At 50.3% G+C, this 19,677-nt stretch overlaps 1 protein-coding gene across 1 annotated transcript; it reads right to left on the minus strand.

Moving 5' to 3' along the window:
* Positions 1-2,486: 2,486 nt before the first annotated feature.
* Positions 2,487-17,112, minus strand: PEDS1 (plasmanylethanolamine desaturase 1). The gene is made up of 6 exons (XM_058850333.1): positions 16,892-17,112; positions 13,696-13,815; positions 6,853-6,944; positions 5,248-5,392; positions 4,394-4,606; positions 2,487-3,645 (listed from the first exon to the last, which is right to left on the minus strand). The coding sequence occupies exons 1-6, from the start codon at positions 17,016-17,018 to the stop codon at positions 3,524-3,526; spliced, it is 819 nt and encodes a 272-aa protein (XP_058706316.1). The 5' UTR covers positions 17,019-17,112; the 3' UTR covers positions 2,487-3,523.
* Positions 17,113-19,677: the final 2,565 nt, after the last annotated feature.

Here is a 19,677-nt window from a genome sequence, read left to right on the forward strand (position 1 = left end):
AAACAAGTAGGAAGCGAAACGTTCGGAGACCCACGGCAGCTTAAAGCTCTCTGCAATGAGCTCTCAGACTGAGCTTTGAGCAGCGACAGGAGCCAGCAGCTGCTCTCGGAGCTGCTGTAAAACACCAACGCTGCTCTCGCTGCTCCGCTTTTAATTCACCTGCGGACACCGCACTGAGCGGCTGAAGGCAGCGGGGAAAAACAGCAGGAGGAAGGGAAAGGCTACAGGAACAGGACAAAACAGCAAGGAAAGGCAGCAGGAAGGAAAGAGGAGAAGGCAGAAGGCAGCTAGATGGCACAAGAGCCCAGCTCAGCCGGCCGGGACCGGCCCAGCGTGGGGAGCAGAGCTGGAGATCATCCCTGGGATACACACAGGGAATCATCATCACCCCTGCTCCTGGGATACACACAGGGAATCACCCCTGGGATACACACTGGGAATCATCCCTGGGATACACACAGGGATCACTCCTGGGATACACACAGGGAATCACCCCTGGGATACACACAGGGAATCATCCCTGGGATACACACAGGGAATCATCCCTGGGATACACACAGGGAATCATCATCACCCCTGCTCCTGGGATACACACAGGGAATCATCATCACCCCTGCTCCTGGGATACACACAGGGAATCATCATCACCCCTGCTCCTGGGATACACACAGGGAATCATCATCACCCCTGCTCCTGGGATACACACAGGGAATCATCATCACCCCTGCTCCTGGGATACACACAGGGAATCATCCCTGGGATACACACAGGGAATCATCCCTGGGATACACACAGGGAATCATCCCTGGGATACACACAGGGAATCATCCCTGGGATACACACAGGGATCACTCCTGGGATACACACAGGGATCACTCCTGGGATACACACTGGAATCACCCCTGGGATACACACAGGGATCACTCCTGCTCCTCCAAGGCCCTCCTGACCACAAGATCCACTCACAGAGGGAAGCTGCAACCCCAGCAAAAGCTGGAGGCCTGAGGGTGCAGAGAGCAGGAGCCTGACCAGATCTCTCTGTGGAGTGAGACTGAAATCAGAGAGCTTTTGAAAGCATTTAAAAGCATTGAACTGAAATGCAGACCATCCATCCCTGAGGAGTTTAACAGGAGTGCCTTATTCTGCTTCAGCTCTAATCTGTTCCTAATCAACTTAAGACAAATTTTCTTAAGCCAGCTTTACAGCTGTTAAGAAGGAGCCAGGCAGCCTTTTGCTGCAGAATTGCCATACTGATTTTGTGGGAGCATCCACATCCTTGAAGGGGTGGAACAGGGACCTTGGGAGCCGCAGCCACTTTGGGTGAGGGGAGCCACAGAGCCAGCACTGCCCCAGGAGCCCAGCCCAGCATCCACGTGGAAAATGCAGCTGGAGATTAACTCTGTCCCAGTTTCTCCTAATTAAGCAAGATTAACAGATAAATAGTCCCAGCAGCCACCAGTATGAGTAGCTCAGATTTGTTTCCAGTAGGGTGCCAGTGGCCAAGGGAGGTTTGGGCAGCAGCAATGCCTTAAACAGCACTTTAGAAGTTCAAATTCTGGTGATTTCTGTGTCCCAAATCCAACTGTTCCATCCACTGCACCAGTGCTGCTCACTTGGCATTTAAACCTGCGGTGAAAAGAGCTCTCAGAGGACCCAGTCCTTCAGGCTGATTTACACAGGAGCCCTGAGCATCCACCCAATTCTGTCCAGAGCTCTCCACAATCAACTGAAAACATTTTGGGACTCCTTCTGAAGTGGAAGAATTCTTTAATGTCAAAGCTGCACAGAGACCTGGTATTGACTGTGGCAATGGGAACAGAAAACAGTTTCATGTAATGGCACAAAGCTCTCCAAGGGTCTGAACTTACATGAAATATTTTGTGACCAAGGTACCAACTTTGAATTTAATCTGCAGAACCCAGCTCAGAGGCACCTGCATTCAGCACTTCCCACTGAAGGAGATGTTGCCAGGTCCCAACTCATTCAGAATCCATCCACCAGATCTGAAGGAGATCGAGGTCAGTCTAAACCCCTGACTCAAAACCCTCCTACCCTGCTCTTTGGGAAGAGGCAGTTTGAATTTAACACAATTTACAACTAGAGGAGGAAACGTACCTTACATTTGATCATCAGTAAGCTTTCAGGCAGGCAAGAATTAAACAAGACCCAAATCACATTAACTTGATAAAGTGCCTGTTGGATGTTTTTAGAGAAACTTCTTCATCCCAATTCAGTTGGGGTCACACCTTTGCATCCAGAGCAGAATCAATTACTTACACTTTTTGAAAGGTGTAGAAGTCTGGTATAACATAGAGCCACGCTCCTGAAACTCTGGCAGATGATCACTCCAGCCCAAACAAGCTGTGACAGGCTGCCTGGTGTCTCAGGTGTGGGACTGCACGAGGTGTTGTGCAAGCACTGATCCAGCTCTTGTGCTACGTGCTGCCAGTGCAGCAATGAAAAACAGCAACAAGACTTCAACGTGATTAGTATTATCCAACTGCTTTGTTATAAATATATTATATACATTCAAACATCACATTAAAATATTATTCCATTACACCAGAAGAGATTAAGGCTTTATATTATTTACAGAAATGAGCAAGCACCTTAAAAAAAAAAATAAAAAGAACAAAACACCAGTCATTGACATTTCCCTTCTAACATTACGAGTTTGATACCTTGAGGTCTTGCATACAGCTATTTGCAGTGTGCCCAATGCTAGAACTATTTCAAACATTTATTGTTAGGGTAGGAAACACTTAATAGAAGACTCAGCAGTGAGCACACGAACAGACACGTGTTGTAGGGTGCCCTCCCTCTCCTCCAGAGGCTCCTGAAGTTGAAGGCTTATGCAGAAACTGTTTGCTCAATTCCACGTGGAGAGTAGAACGATTTTGTTTTAAGGGAAACTGAAGACACTTGAGGATTGGTGGCCCCCTGGAGGAGCGGGATTCTCGAGGTCTGTTCCACGTGACATCAATCAGGCTGAACATGATAGCGAAGACAGAGCTGTAGGTCCATCAGTCACTGAGTGCACTGAACGTGATTTTACAGGCTTCCACTGCTCCCCTCACTGTTCTCCTGCAGTGCCCTTGCACTCCAACACCGAGTGACAAACTCGTCACCGCTCTCCCTGTAGGTCTTAGGCAAGAAGCTGTTTGGGAAGTGTTCAATAATGTTGATACAACACACGATTCCTACGCCCCCACGTCCCCCTGGAGTGCCTGTGCTGCCTCTGGCGTGCCCGGTACCTCACGGATACAGCAACGAAGCAACTTCTAAGGTGTAAGCAGACATGGCTACACAAAAAGGTGCTCAGTGAGAGTAATCATCTTCATTTCAAGTATTGTTTTAAGAATTAGTTCTTTTCATTGCAGTTTGTGTTAGCACTTTTTAGTTTGTGCTTTAGAGTCTGTTATTTCTTTGCAGGTCTTGAATTTGGCTGATGGCTTTATTTCTTTTTTTTTCTTTTAAAAACAACATTGGCAACAAGTTAAGGATTGCAGAAGGCTGGCAAAAGTTATTTGATTTTCTGAGCCCATTTCATGTCATCTGCTCTTGGCTTCTCCCCAGTAAGTCCTTGGATGATATTCTCCAAGCATCTCCAAAATCTTATCTTCTCTAACGGATAATTCAGCCACCCTAAGGGATTGCAAAGGAAAAAGAGGATTAGTTTGTCATAGCATCCAAAGTTCAACTTTTTTTAATGAGAAAAAAAAAGCAATCAGCCCAATACTGCTAAAAATGATCAGGCTTAAACTTTCAGGACATAGTAGGACTTAAAAATAGCTCTTTGGGTGGCAAGATTTTTGCCACCATCTGTCAAGTCAGGCTTCTTAATTGTACCATGTTGCTACATGACATCCTGTTAATGAGAATGAGATTTTTTCTTGGCAGAGGTTTCAAAACCCACATGAACTGTTTGTCGAAGCCAATGACAGAATGAAGAACCAGAGTGGTTTATTTCCAGCTGTCTAATTAACTTGATATCTTATTTAGGATCGTGCAACACTGAGCATTCCCACCTGTACAGATACAAAAGGAAGCTAAAGCTTTCTGCAAAACCTGTCCATTCCTCCGAGTCAGAATGAGTGGCTGCTGAAAACCCAGAAATGGCTTTTAGAAATGAGCATTCCTGAGCAGCTGCAGACATTCTGCTCTTTTGAAGGAACAGCAGCTTTAGTGAACAAACCCCATGAGTGGCCTGAGCTCAGCAAGACCCCTCTGCAATCAGATCTCAGCACCACTGGCTGCTCCCCCAGGCTGTGAGTTCCCTGAGCTGATCACAAACCTTCCCCCCTTTGTTATGCAGAAGCCCAGCTGCAGCTTTGCCAGTGAACTGCAGGACTGTGCAGGTGTGTCCCAGCTGTCCTGGGCCCTGGGGCAGTACCTGTGGTGATGCAGAAGTAGGTCTCGTGTGGGGACACGTGGTGGATCCTGTGGTGCTTCCTGGGCAGGATGATGTGCCAGTCCTGGAGGAATATCACCCAGCGTGGAAGGCCAAAGTACGTGTGGGACCACTTGTGGATCTGGTTCGTCATGGTTATGAAGATGATGAGGGCAAAGACGTAACACTCCCAGGGACAGGTCTCACACAGCACCTCTGCAAAACAGCACAGGCAGCTGTGAGCACCAGCCATGGAAAAGCACATTTCCACCAGGACAATGTCCTGCCCAGCCAGAGCTGCCTGCTGCTGCAGGAGCTGACAAAGGCCTCACCAAAGCTGCTTTGGCAGAAGTATCACGAGAGCCAGTGAGCCATAAGCAATTCCCAAATATCACAAGACAGGCTGCTAAGTGCCAGAGTCTGTCAACACACCATAAACAGGAAGTCAAACTGAGTTTACCGTAAAAAAAATAATTTGATCCTTTAGTTCTTAACTTCTGGTTTGCACACAAAGTACTTGTGGCCAGAGATGAAGCATTGTTTTGTGTTACACACTTTGGAACAATGAGTTTCCCCAGATGCTCACAGCTCGGTCCCTCTTACAAAAAGAGTATTTAACATAACTTCTAACCTTCCTTGCATACCTCTCCAGCCCCAGATCCTCTGCTGAGCTGGAGAACCTCACTGTGCCACCTTCTGCCACCACACCTCAAAGGAAAGAAAGCTTCCCTCCCTCCTGCCAGGGGTACCATGCTTCCAACAGCTATTTCTTGTCATTCACATCCATGGATTTCTCCAAACTTCACACAGACAAATGTTCATTCAGTAGTGACAAGAATGCTAAATCCACAGCTTACCTGGGGAAAAAGAAACAAATTTGTATGCCATGTTTGCCAAGGGGACCAGTGTCATGAAGCAGTTGTCTCCATTGGTCTCTATGAAATCATGCCTGGTGATTGCTGTGGGGTCAATATGGTGCTCCCTAAAGGGTCTGATGAAAGCCTGGGAAAATAATTGGATAAACACAATACCACACTCAATAATGGTCTTGGAAAAGAATAACAGTACAAAAAATAACCCAAAAAAACCCAAAAACCCTCTCATACACTCCAGTTTGATGACTGAGTTGAAGAGAATTCCACAGTACAAAGCATGTAAGCAGGATTCTGACTTTTGTCATCAAGACACTTCAGATCATTTGATTTACATTTGCAAAGCAATTCAGTTCCCACAACCAAATCCAGGTTTTCTTTGCTTTTTAGTTCTATTCTTCTAAATGTTCGCTTAGGACCTTTTGCATGTGATCTTAAAAACAAAGAATCAGGACCCTAATTTCTCAGGCAAAATTAACCTGTGAAATTCACTTGCTAAGCAGAATCAACCAAGGGGGAAAAAAAACACTAAAAAATTAGGATTCAGCCTACTACATTTATGGGCTACAGATGCCAGCACTAACAGACTAAATGCAAATTAAGTGACTGGACAAAGCAGTGGAAGACAAACAGAAGACACCTCTATGAGCAGAAATCACATCTGAACACACAGAGCAATTGTTTTACTGTGTGGGACAGTCAAACCAGTTACTGAATTGCCTTTAACACTTCCAGCATATCCAGCCTGTGCAAAGCTGTCCTGAGCAGCCTCAGCCCAGGTTATTTAGTGCAGGGTCTCTAGCAGCAGGGTTTTTAAAAATAATTTAAACTCTGGTCCAGAGATACAGGGGTTCAAGACTACTTAGTCTATTGAAGGTGAACAAAAACAAACCAAAATCAACAGTTTCAATTCTGCTGTTGTAGTTTGTGTAACTCTGGGTAGTAACAAGCAATAGCCCACTTTTTTTTTTTTTTTTTTAAATAACAGTCCTTCTAATATTGCACTGGGATGAGTAATTAATGGTAGCTATTAAGAAATTTAATTAAGAAAACAGATTGTTGCTTACTACAGAAGCCAGTGCAGCTTCCACTAAGCAACTGGCATTTGTAGCTGCAGATGTGTAACACATCTCTAATTAAATCTTCAGTCACCACTGTTCTAATATTGCTGTGTTACAGCAGGGGCTGTAGAAGTGGAAACTGGGAAGATTCTTCCTGGAGCAGCCTCAGGTTTCACACATTTTTAGGAGTTCAGCTGCAGACACAACTCTCCAAATCTGTGCTCTTGACCTTCTGAACATCCACAGAGCCCAGCCAGGTTCCAACACTTGTGGTGTCACAGGCTGTTCCCACACAGCCTGAAAGGTCTGCAAACACTGGGACTGCAGCCCTGCCAGCCTCCAGGCAGGTGACAAAAGGGAGCAGTGCCACCTTTCACGTGTCCCCCAGGCCAGGTGCACACACAGCCCTGCCCAGCCGTGCCCAGGCTGTTCCCTGGGCTGCTGTGGCACAGAGCCCAGCTTGGAGCACTGCCAGTGCTGCACAAGGGACTTCAGGACTTTTTCAAGCTCAAGAATAACAATGTCAGACCTTTCCAATGATGGGCAGCTCCACAGATCCCCAGGTATCTGCTCCCCAGTGGAACAATCCTGAGAGGAAGTCGGCTGTAATAACTCCTGCAACTTGAATGAGAGAGAGAGAGAGTCAAACACAGCATTTGTACTGACTCAGTCACATCTTATTCTTGTTTTACAAGTTTACTTGTTTATCTGCCTCTAACTTAGGTATTTACAACCACATGTGATCTACCCAGTCTGAATGAACATATGGTCAGGCAATTAGGAAAAAGAGGTTAGCAAGACACCATTTGGGCAGAAACGTTCTTCATCAAATCTGTATTTGTGTTTCACCCATCTCCTACAGAACAGAAATACCTCCTCTAGCGGGTACCTTTTGCTTGGCTGACCCCTCACCTCTGCAGTCTTTCCCCCCACCTTTCATTTTCAGAAAGGGGGAAGAAATAAAAAAGCTCTTTTCATATTACAAATCAGCCCCCACTGCTGAGTCCATTATCCAGCTGGCCCAAAGTCTTAAATGCAGCAGGAGACACTTCATTCTTTATCTACCCCCTTATTACACTGAAGACAGCTTATTTTGTAAGCAGTAAATTCTGTACATTTGTTGTTGATTCAGAGCGGGTGGGACACAATAGCGTTTAGATCTGCTGCTGGCAGCTGAAAGGGCGAGCAGCCTGGCTTCAGGGGAAGATATCCAAACAACACTTCTCTTTGCAACAACTCAAATGCCATTCTCAGGAGGTAATGCCCCATTAGCCTGCCTTGCCTCCAGCTGCTGCATCATCCCAGTGAAATAACTGCAGGAACAGCAACACAAATTGAGGCAAAATACCAAGAGTTCAGTAGATGTTCCTGGTGTTGCTTTGATGTCAGCTGGTCCAGGGAAGAATGGAGGGTGCCTGGAGCAGTGCATTATACTGAAGCAATTGGGAAAAACCCCTAACTGCCAGCAATCCTGTTCTGTACTGCAGCAGGGTGTGCTCGCTCCTCTGCGCTCCTGAGCTGCAATAAAGGAGCAAGAGCTGTGCTGAGGTTCCACAGGACCAGCATGGTGACACTGGGTGTGTCCTGTCCCTGGGCTCAGGGGACACATCCCACTGATGAACTGGGCTCAGCACCCTCCCACACCCAGCACTGCCTTCATTCAACACGGCGAGACCGAGGCACAGCAGCTCAGCTGCTGCTCAGAGGTGGTGAAAGATCTCCATGTTCTGTCAGGGAGGGCGAGAGGAGATGGACAGCCCTGAGCACGGGTGAAGTGTTAACCACACAGCCAGGAAAAGCAAGATAACCCCAGCTCAGGCACAGAACTGCAAACTGTGGATTCGACACTCACCAGAAGGCAGCTCAGTGCAGCAATAGGGAAGTCCCAACCCACACACATCAGCTTTCCTCCAGCTTCCTGAGAGAGGGGGAGGATCAGCCCATCCAGGGGCTCTCCCTGAGCAGGGGGTGATGCTCTGAGCACACAGGAGGAGGCAGGAGGACTCCAGCTGCAGGGCTTGCTCAGAACACTGGCATGTTCTGCTTTGCAGGTGGACTGCAGAATAAGGAGGAAGGAGGGCAGCCCAGCAGAGCCCAGAGGTGAACAAAGGATGTCTCCAGCCAGTATCCAAGCAAGCACTCGAGTGCCACACACATTTGCTGGGAATGCTGCTCTGTCCCATTTCCCCACAGCTGATCCTCTGCATGGGCATCTCCCAAGCACAGCAGCTGCCTCTCCCCAGAGCAGGACATGGGGCTGGACAATCAACTGCCCCAAACACAGCACGGACACAGGGCAGCTCTGTCCTGCTCGTGCCCTGCTCACAAACCAGGGGATGTGTACGCTTTGTGACCCAGGAAAGGCCCCTCTGCATCTCTTCACTGCTCCAAACCTGCAGCCTCTGCTCTTGTGGGTGACTCTCAAACCACTTCCCGTGGCCAGGCTGCTCCTGGGGCCTGCACAAGGAGGAGGCCCCACAGGAGCTCTGAGAGACAAAACTGCTCTGCATATTTACCATTAAAAGTTGTACTTCACCCAGATTTTATGAGCCAAGCATAAGCTTGGCTTTTCATAGATAGAATGATCAAATTGTAACCTGGAAGTCTTACATCAAAGTATACAAAGTTTCATATTTACTGTAAAAATTCAGTTAGAGTCTCTGGAGAGGAAGAAAGCAGGATAAGGTGTTATTAAATAACTTGATGCTATTGTGTAACATCACTGAGAACAGTCATGTTTAATCAGTGACTGTGTAAACTGGTCAAACAGCACTAAAGGGTTGGCGTGGCTAACTTCACACAGAAAAAATCTTGTTGTCTAAATACCAATATACCAAAGTACTAGGTTTTTGTCACTTACATGCTTAAGAAATAAAATGCCTTAGTCACCTGCAGCCTCCATTTAGTGACTTTCAGTACAGAGAAGGCAGGGGCTTGATATCACAGCACATTACAAGGCTAAGATAATGATCCCTGGACATTCCAACAAGTATAAACTGTAGCAGCTTGAAAGCAAAACAAGAGAGTTCATAATTTTGGCTAATAAAGCTGAGAAACTTTCAGTCAGAAGTGGATCTGAGACTGCCCAAAAGCAGGGCTGGAACAGCAAATGTATCAGTGTGTGCAGCAGTTTTACCAATCCCACCGTAACCAGGGTTCCAGCGAGTCCTGTCTGCAGTACCCACACTCCAGGGACAGGGACAGCCCCAGGGACAGGGACAGCTTCAGGGACAGGCTCAGCAGCTCCCCTGGCACACCTGGCACTCCACCTCTCCTTGGGGCTACTCCCTGCTCTGGAACCCTTGGGACCAAGGTCCTGCTCCAGCGCTGCTCCCCAGCAGGGCACACCCACTGCACACCCACTCAGCCTCGGGGTACAGCTGGACACTGCAGTGAAAGGAGACCCCAAGGAACCGGGGTCCTGTCTCCTCCAGGGCTGAACAGCAGCAGACCTTAAAGCAAATACTCATCTGCAAAAGCACAGCTTGGCTCAGAATCACCACCTGATGAACTCAATCCTCCAGCCAAAGTCGGCTGTAACTTTAAGAGAGCCCTGACAACTGCACAGGCAGACAGAGCTCCTTTGTCCCCGTGCACACCCGTGGGGACACGGATGGGGCAGTGCCAGCAGCGTCCCTGCAGTGCCAGGGCAGGAGCCTGGCAGACCCTGCCCCACCAGGGCACGCACGAGGAGCCCATCCCCAACCCCAGCCACACCAAGAACTGACAGCGGTGCAGCATCACCTGGGGAGTGCAAGCTGGCAGTAACTCTAGCAGGTCACTTCCCTTCCAAGAGCAACACCTTCCTCCTCCTCCTCCTCCTCCTCCTCCTCCTCCTCCTCCTCCTCCTCCTCCTCCTCCTGGTGCCCGACCCACCCAGGCTTCACAGGAACCCAGCCTGGTTCTGCCCAAGGCACCCACAGCAGAACACAAACCCTGCTGCTGCCACACAAAGCTATCCTGCAAAGGGGAACAGAATCAAATCCCTCTCTTCAATCACACCTTGTGCAGTTCACCTCTTCAAGAGATGATGCTGCTGGGAATGGAAACACAAAATTCCCCACAGCTAACTGATGGTGACTTCAGGTGGGTGAGAAGTGACTTACTCGGACCAGCACTGAAGTAAAGGATCTTTTGCTAGCTGGAGTTCCTGGTGTAATTTCAAGAACCTTTTAAAACAAAATTAAAACACCTGACCCACATGCCCAGCACTCACTTCAGCCAGCACTGTCTCTGGAGTGTTTTTTCTCCAATGTGTGCCACAGCTTTTGTGTGTTACACACTCAGTGTCTGGCTCTGCAATGCAGCTGGCCAAGGGCAGCCCTGCAGAGCTGCTGGAGCTCAAAACAAAGAGGTTCTGGGCCTTGATGAGATCCAGTTTCTATTTTGAAACTGCACTAAGTGATTTCTTCCTGTGTGCCCTCTCTGGCTAGCCCACAACCTCTGCAATAATGAAATATGTACCTCAAATGGGTTAAAAAAATCAGCTGCCCATCTTTCAAGAGAGCAGTAATTAACTGCAACTTGTATCATGTCACAAGATGTTCCTAGAGATATCTGTCCTATGTGGGGCAGTTCTTAGGAATATAAACAAATTACAACACAAAGTTAACTCTTCTTCTTTTGTAAGACTGCAATGAGCAGTCCCTGTCATGAACAAATGTGGCTGCAGACAACAGTCAAATGTCTGAAACAAGTCAACCAACTTGGAAAGAAGGGGTTTAAAATCCAATACAAAAATAGGAGGAAGGAGATGAAAATTAAAACCAAGATTCATACTGTAACTTGCCAAACTTTTTATCTAGATGTTATTAGTGTATGAACTATACACTCAGCTCATGTATATTGAACATGCTGGACACCATAAGCTCACCTGAAGGTACAAGAGCTTTTGAGCCTGATATTACACATCTTGGTGAGGATTTTCTGCTTACCACACAATAAACCCTTTGCCAGCCTTGTCCCTGGCACTCCCAACCTTCGCTTACAGTGGCAGAGGCTGCTCTGGTTCTGTGGCCCTGCTGGGATCTTGTCCTGCTGCAGTGGGAAAAACGGGGGTGTTCAACCTCCCCCCCAGCCCCATTCCCAGCCAGGGCTGCCTGAGTTAACTGGCTGCTTGTGTGCATGCAAATAAAACACCAAACTCACACCTGCACTGCTCTCAGCTTGCAGAAAGAGGAACAGTTCCATGGCTGCCCAGCAGCTGAGGAATCCAGAACGGCACGACTGGAGTTAGCACAAACCACAACAGAAATCCATCCTCTCCCACCCTTTTTTTTTATATATATATACTTTTATTTATTTTTTTTTTATGGTGAGGAGGGGAAGGAAATTGTCTCATCTCTGCCAAACCAGCCTGGAAGACAAGAGAGTCATGTGGCTCTTCCTGTCCAGCAAGCTCATCTTTAGTCAGCAGGACACGGCACAGCCCAAGAGCTGAAGCAAAGGCACAGAGGTGTCCCCTGAGTGCTGCACTCCCCTGTGGACACAGAGTGACTCAGCACAGCCACAGCACACAGCCAGGGACGTGCTGCCCGATGCCAGCTGCAGCAGGAGCACATCCTTCCTGCCCCAGGAATCCCCAGCTTAGGGTATTTACAGCATTACTCGTCTCACAGTTCCGTGTGCCTTTGAAGGCAGAAAGAAAGAAGCCATGGCACGGCCTTTAATTACAGACACAGGGTTTAGGCTCAGTGAAATCATGCAGAATGTTCAAACTACTTCATTTCCTAAAAGAAAATATATATTTACATAAGAGCACACAGAGGGTCCCCATGCAGTGAACAGGTTTGTACAGCAGAACAGATCCAGCCCACTGGAACAGTGACCCCTTTCAGATTCCCAAAGAGCTGCCAGGAACTTGATCTAAAGCTCCATCTTTATTAGCAGAATGTTTATTTTGTGACTTCAGCTCAAAGGTCAATATTCCAAACCAAGCCTGAGGGAAGCTGTCAGTGGAACACAGCTCACCCTGTGGGTGACTCAGGATTCCCAACTGTGCCCATGGAGCTGCTCACGTATTTAGGAATCAGGACTTTTATGGAGATGACTTTCACAATATGCAATAAAACCTAATAATCACTGTGAATTACAGACATCATTCACACTTCACCTGGAGAAATAATGTATTGAAGGCAACAAAACAAGATAGCCTGAAGCACTTACTATTTTATGGCACTCATTTTTGTACACAGTATCAGTTATTTCCACACCACTTTATTTACACAGAATCCAGATTCTGCTACTTTAATCATTCACTACTAATTAAATACTACTATCAGTGAATTGGCTGTTTTATCAGTTAAACTGGTAACCAGGATATCAGAGAGCCCCAGCTTTTATCAATATTAACTTTGAGATGAAAGCCAGCTGCAGACAGATTGCACCACAGGTTAACCATCACTGCTGATTCTCTTGTCTGGATCTGCCCTCATCCTTACAGAGCAGCTCCCATGCCATGCTCTCTCCATTCCTCCCAACACCTCCACCCCAAGAGCTGAGAGCAGGCAAGCCTGAATTAGGCCAAGAGAGCTGGTGTGACTCACAGTGGAGGACACTGCTCCTCCCCAACCCCAACAAAGCCAAAAACCTCTATGCAGACATCAGGAATCACCACGTCCCAGCACTGGCAGAAATTCAGGGCTTCTCTTATGTACCGCTGCTTGAACCTGGTGCAGTGTTTTGGGTGAGTTTTGTTTGAACTCACTAGCAATGTACAGCTCTGATTATGAACGAGTACCATCCTCTTCTAAAACACACACCACATACAGTTTATAGGAAAGCTACTTTTTTCTAAAGCACAGGAGCTGAACATCCTATCAGCATCCTTCACTGGTTCTTACTCTCCTCCACAGATCAGGTGGAATCAACTTTTTTTATACTCCTGGAAAAAGTCTTCATTCAGGATAGAAGCCAAACATCACATCCTGACATGAAAGCACAATTTTCCAAAATTCTTGTGTTCAGTCTGCAGTCCCAGAAATGGAGCCAGTTTGATGCCTGAAGCACCTTTTATAACATTTCCCTTGAGCTTATGCTTTCTGAAAGTTCTTGTGAATATTTTTGTCAATTAATGTATTTTGTTTCCAACTCTGACCATTCTGACAGCCCTTCTCCTTCTCAATAGTCCTTACACTTGCAGTGACTACCCAAGATCACCAAACCTACACAGCTACATCACAGCTTCCCCTCTGAGACACTGAGAAGCCACTGAAATGTAAAGACAAAGCAGTAACACATTGTGCAGATGGTCTCAGTTTCAGAGGCTCACACACAAATGTCCAATAACAGGTCAAGCCTGAAGGATGCCACGTTTGCTTCCCACATCACAACAGTGTTGCCTTGAGCAGGGCAGCAAGCAGCTCCCACTTACATATCCCAGCGAGGACCGAGGGCGTGTGCTCCAGCCGCAGGTACAAGAGGAGATTGTAAAAGTTGAAGCAGATCAGAGAGAAGCATAAGATGACAGAGATCCATTCTTGTAGTCTCTTTCCTGTTGGAATAAAAAAGGGAAAAAGCCTGTTTTACTTTATCTGAGAGGACATTTTGAAGCCTGAAATAACAGAGACAGACCATTCTGCTGCCTGGATGACTTGCTCCATTCAGGGAACTGAAACAGGAACTTTTTTGTCCAAGGGAGGGGCACACATTTTGTCAAAGGACATTCCTCTTCCCCGAGCCAATACGAACCTCTTCCCTCTGCCCTTGTCCAATTAATAGGGCCAAATCAGACATCATCTCACACTGTCCTAGTTTCCCTCTCCCTGAGATTGCTGGCATAAAGTTCCTCCACATCACATCTTTTCTCAATTTGCATTTCATCCAATATTCAGTGTTGCTGGAAGGGCTGAATCTGGGAACAAATTTCTGGCCTCAAACATATTTTAATCACCTTGTGATCTGTAATATTTACAAGCTCTGAGGTTTTAAATAAAGCTGTTGTACTAACAGGAAAAGGCACCATTCTCACCATTCTGTATTTTGGTGGCCCTGGAATGGCTTGTCTAACGTCACAAGTATTCCCCTGAAGCTTCTCCCTGAACTGTTGTCTTGTCTGTGCCTTCCTGCTCCCAGGCAAAGGCTGGGAACTCTCAGCCACTCTGAGATGACAAGGGACAGAACAAGAAAAGAGAAAGAACTGGCACAAATTCTCTCCGGCACCTTGCTGTACCACTTTGTACCTCTATAAAAAAAATCATTTACTGTCTCTAAAAAGGGAACAGGCACATCAGAGTACGGGAACACTTGGAGTATCAGATTAGCAGAGAAAGCTGCTCCCTGTTCTTCACTGCTGGATCCCCATGAGGTGCTGAGGCAGAGCACAGGGAGCACTCAGGGTGAGACCTGCAGGATTAGGGCACAGAAACAGACCTTTAATACCCAAGGCCAAGAAGATCTGAACTGCCACCAGAAGGGCCGGGGCTGCAGGCAGCTCTTAATGCCCACAGGAGCCGTCAGACCAGCCCCTGCCTGTTTTAGGGGTCAGCCAGCACAGCCTCCTCTTGCCCAGGGCTCCCCAGAGCAGTTACCCCACAGCCCCTTCCCCACTGCCTCTAGCAGGGCACAAGGAAAGCTCAGGGAGCTGCACGTGCTCTCCCAGGAGCACAGGCACACTCAGGCCTGGCACGTGTTCAGCTTCTGTCCTACTCCTCCTCTCTGCTGACCTAATGCCTGATCAAATTTCTCCTCCTAAATGCTAAATCAAGTCCTCCTTCTCCACTGTACCACGCAATGAGCAGGGAAAGCAGGAACAGAAATGGAGGATCAGTCTTATCTCCAATGTGCCTACGAGGCAATAGTTGAAAGTGTGAGCAAAGGCTTTGATAGGTCAGTTTTACAAGTTCTAGAAGGGCCATGGGTATATAAATTAACACCCTCTGCAGTAGCAGAGGAGAGAACAGTAAAATTAAATTAAGACACAAGAACAGCCATATTTGACAGCAGCATCAGGTCACAACATGGGTGATTCTATAAAGAGATCCCTGGAGTAATGAAAGTAAGAGTTAATTAACACTCACATCCTGTATAAGAAAACCACACCCTGATTAGAGGAGTTAAGTGGGTAGATCCTCATGGAACAATTAGCTGAGTGCTGGAAAGGAGGCTGGCAAGTCCCAAGAGTTCAGTGTGTGCAAACACCTCTGAACACAGGGATCCAGGATGGCTCTTGAGATATCCAGGTTCAAAACTGCAGCCTCAGCTCTGCACTGGGAAGGCAAATCAGTCAAGGAACTGAGTCAGCACTGATAACTTGTGTTTAAAGGGCACTCAAATCCCAACGTGTGTCCTGTGTGAAGGAATGAAGTGCCAAAGCCACAAAGTAAGCGCTTAAAGAAATCAGGGAAATATTCCAGTCATGTTCACTCTGCGCAATTCAATGTAATCCCTGCTCTTACAAATTCAGAATCTGAACATGATATGCTTCCACCATAATACATATTCTGGCATTGCTTATGTAAATTATTTATGTAATGCCAGAAGAAACCTGCATATCTAATACACCCTCAGCTCTCTGACATATCACTGTACATGTGCTACAGCCAGTGAGAAGGGCAGCAAGCTCTTCAGGGAGGAAAATCTCTTCCTTATGAGCCAAAGCAGTGGTAAAGTCAGTGACTGCTTTTGTGTAAAGCACAGGAATCAGCTCTACAGAGACCAGAGCAGCTGAAAGGTGTCACACAGGAGCGCCTCAAGGCAACCAGGAGCTGAGCAAAAGAAATTGAAATGGGCAAACTTGCCCCAGTCACAGAAACCAACAAAGGCCTTGGATTCCTTATCATCACATGGCTCTGTGCGAGGAACAACACCTACTTGTGCAGGAATTGCCTTGGATGTGCAAGCTGGGCTCAGCTGATCTGCTGGAAACCACAAGACACTGAAAACACACCTTCCCTAATCCTTCACCAGAGGATGGATCCCCTAGGCATGGCAGGAATACCCACCACTCTTCTCACTGCAAGCTGAAAACAAATGATGGCTTTTCTACAAGGAGTTTTCCATTATTTCCGCAGTACAAGCAGTCATTTACTGAGCTCAAATCACAAACTGAAGCTTCTTTGGCAAGTTCTAAGCATAAGGAAAGCAAACAGGAATTCCAGCATCCCTGTGCCGCTTTCTGAGGTGCCGGGCCCGGGGATCTCAGGGCAGCTCACTGGGCAGATGCTCTGCAGCAAAGCCTCTGCTGTCACCTCGTGCTGCGCCCGCATCAGCCTCCTGCATCCCGAGGGGAAGGGTCGCTGTTTGTCCCTCGGCTTTGGAGAGCAGAGCGCCGGTTCCGGGCAGTGTGTGCCTGGGAACGATCCCGGCCTCAGCCCGGCCCCGAGCCCGGCCCCGAGCCCCGCTCCGAGCCCGGCCCCGAGCCCCGCTCCGAGCCCGGCCCCGAGCCCCGGCCCGCTCCCCCGGGGCCCCCGAGCGGCCGGCAGCCGGCCCGGGGAGAACCGGGCCAGGGGGGAGCCGGGCCGGGGAGAACCGGGCCAGGGGGCAGCCGGGCCGGGGAGAACCGGAATGGAGGGGAACGGGTCCTGGGGGAGCCGCCGGCCCGAGGGCCCCGCCCGTCCGCGCCGCCTCACCTGGCGAGTAGAGCTCGGCCAGCTCGCGGGCCCCGGCGTGCTGAGCGCCCCAGCGCCGGCCGCCGCCCTCGGGCTCCTCCGCGGCCTCGTCCCGCGGCGCGGCCGCCCCCGGGCCGCTCTCGGCCATGTCGGGCCGGGATGGGCGCGCAGGGCCCGCGGAGCCGCCCGGCAGCGACGGCAACGGGCCGCGCTGCGCCGGGGGCGGGGCGAGCCGGGCCCCGCCCCCCGCCTCCCGCCAATCACCGCCGCCGCCGCGCGGCCCCCGGGCCAATGGGCAGCGCCGGCCGGCGAGTAGCAGCCAATAGCGAGGCGGCACGGCCGGCGGCGCAGCGCGGGGCGGGGACGGGCGGGGACGGGCGGGGACGGGCGGGGACGGGCGGGGACGGGCAGGGCAGGGCAGGGTGGGGCGGCGGGAGCGGTCCGGTCCGGTCCGGGATGGGGGCGGGTGCGGGGCCGGGCCGGGGCCGGGCGGTCCCGGGTGTTCCCGTTCGCATCGCCCCCTCCGCCCGGTGCCTCGCGCGCCCTCTGGCGGCGCGGGCGCTGCTCCCGGGAGCCGCCGCCACCACGGCGACAGTGACTGTCGTGATGTGTGACAGTGACACTGCCGTGATGTGTGACAGTGACACTGCCGTGATGTGATGTGTGACAGTGACACTGCCGTGATGTGTGACAGTGACACTGCCGTGATGTGTGACACTGACTGCCGTGATGTGTGACAGTGACACTGCCGTGATGTGTGACACTGACTGCCGTGATGTGTGAGAGTGACTGCCGTGATGTGTGAGAGTGACTGCCGTGATGTGATGTGTGACAGTGACACCGCTGCCGGTGCCCTCGGGGAGCCAGCCCTGCCCTGACCAGCTCTCGGGGCTGGGGAGCACAAACGGTGACCGTGCGCTGCCCGCACAGCCGCGATTCACCGGTGCCGGGACGCTCCCCGTGGGTCTGCGACAGGCGGCCACGCGTGCCCGGTACCAATGTGTAAGTTAGAGGAAGGTGTAACGGGTTCTGGTTGAGGCACGGTCCCGGGAGCGGATCCCAAGCTGTGTTGGTGATCCCGGCTCGTCGGGGCTGTCGGGAGGAGCAAACACCGGCACATTACAGCCAAAGTTCGGCTGTGGAGGGGGATTCTTCCTTGGAGAATGGCTTAGCACCCGCGGGACCAGAGCCGCTCCTGTCCGTCCAGCGGCACGGCACGAGCGGTGACCGGTCCATGGGCACGGTTCCGGTCCCGCTCCGCCCGCCCGGTGAGGCTCCGGTAACGCCCGGCCCGGCTCGGCTCGGCTCGGCTCGGCCCTGCCCGCTAGATGGAGCTCCAAGCCTGCTACCGGGACCGGGACCGGGATCGGGAACGGGATCGGGAACGGGATCGGGATCGGGATCGGAACCGGGTTCGGGATCGGGATCGGGATCGGAACCGGGTTCGGGATCGGGATCGGGATCGGGGCCGGGGAAACCTCCCACGACTGCGGAGCCCGTTCCACACTGAACCTCCCCTGCTCCGCACCGGAGTGGCGAGAGCCGGTGCCGCCGGTGCCGCCGGTGCCGCCGGTGCCGCCCGGCCGTGTCCCGGCTCCCGGCGCATCCCCGAGGGCGCTCGGCCCCGCTCCTGGCCGGGCAGGAACCGGCTGCGGCTCCTCGCTGGGCTCTCCCCGGCACGGGAAAGCGGCAGCGGGTGGCAGAGCTGGAACAGCCCCTCCACCGCTCCCCTCCAGAGCCCTGACTGCGGAGGTGGGAGATGACGGGGCCGAGGAGCGCGGCATGGGGAGCACAGGACACCGTGGTTATTCCCAGCTGGCAGCCCGTGCACACAGGCAGCTGCCAGGTGACACAGACCAGCCCCGGGGCTGTTCCGAGTGCCAGCACTCACTAACAAGTCCGAACCAATTCCCTGGCAGCCCCACTTTCCCTGTGGTTCTCAACACAGGATGAGAGCAGATGGAAAACAAGTATCTGTACTTGTTAAAGTTATTAAAGCACAGACTTTTAATAAAGAAAAAATCTTCTGTTTCTTCACCTAAGCCCCTTCTCCTGTCACCCTCTCATACCTCCCTTGTTTTATGCTGCCCCTGGCCATACACCCCATGCAGTTCAAGCTGTCTGTTCCACAGCCTCAGGACCTCGGAAGAGTTCTCCTCTTTTAGAAATTTCCTAAATGAGCTACCAAGTTCTGTTACGAGGAACTTCTGACACTTCGCAGGGTACCCTGGAAGGATAGAATTCATCTTCCCTTGATGGATCTTTCGAAAGCTCGGATACACTAGAGGTCATAAATACATATCCTGTAACAAATTCATCAAAGCAGGAGGCTGCAATTGCCCAGGAAATGTCAGGCAGCTACAGAGAACTTTTGGAAAATTAGTGGACAGCAACTTCTCTGCCATTTTTATTGAAGCACAAGGAAATGGGTTACTCATGAAATCCGAAGTCACCTCTCACTGTCCCTGCTCAGACTGACAGCCCTTCCAGCCAGACAGCTCCAGCAGGAACTTTCTCTGCCGTGCAGGATGGAGATTGCGGGTTATGCTTTGTCCCTGCTCCCTTCCATGGGCCTTTCTGTGCTCTGACTCTTCCTCCTTTCTTTGTTTCTCAGAGCCACGGAGTGGGTGCTCTGACCTCAAATTTGCTCTGGAAAATTTTCCGTCTGGTCAGGGAGGGTTTGGCCGGTGTTGTCCCTCCGGTGTCAGTCTCCAGGTGTCGTCTCCGTGCGCCCGGTAGGGCAAAGAGCGACGTGGAGATAAAGGGGGATTGAGCAACGCAGGGCTGCAAAGGCCAAGCCTGCTGGG

This window comes from Poecile atricapillus, chromosome 15 (genome assembly GCF_030490865.1).
Source record: "Poecile atricapillus isolate bPoeAtr1 chromosome 15, bPoeAtr1.hap1, whole genome shotgun sequence".
NCBI classification, from domain to species: Eukaryota; Metazoa; Chordata; class Aves; order Passeriformes; family Paridae; genus Poecile; species Poecile atricapillus.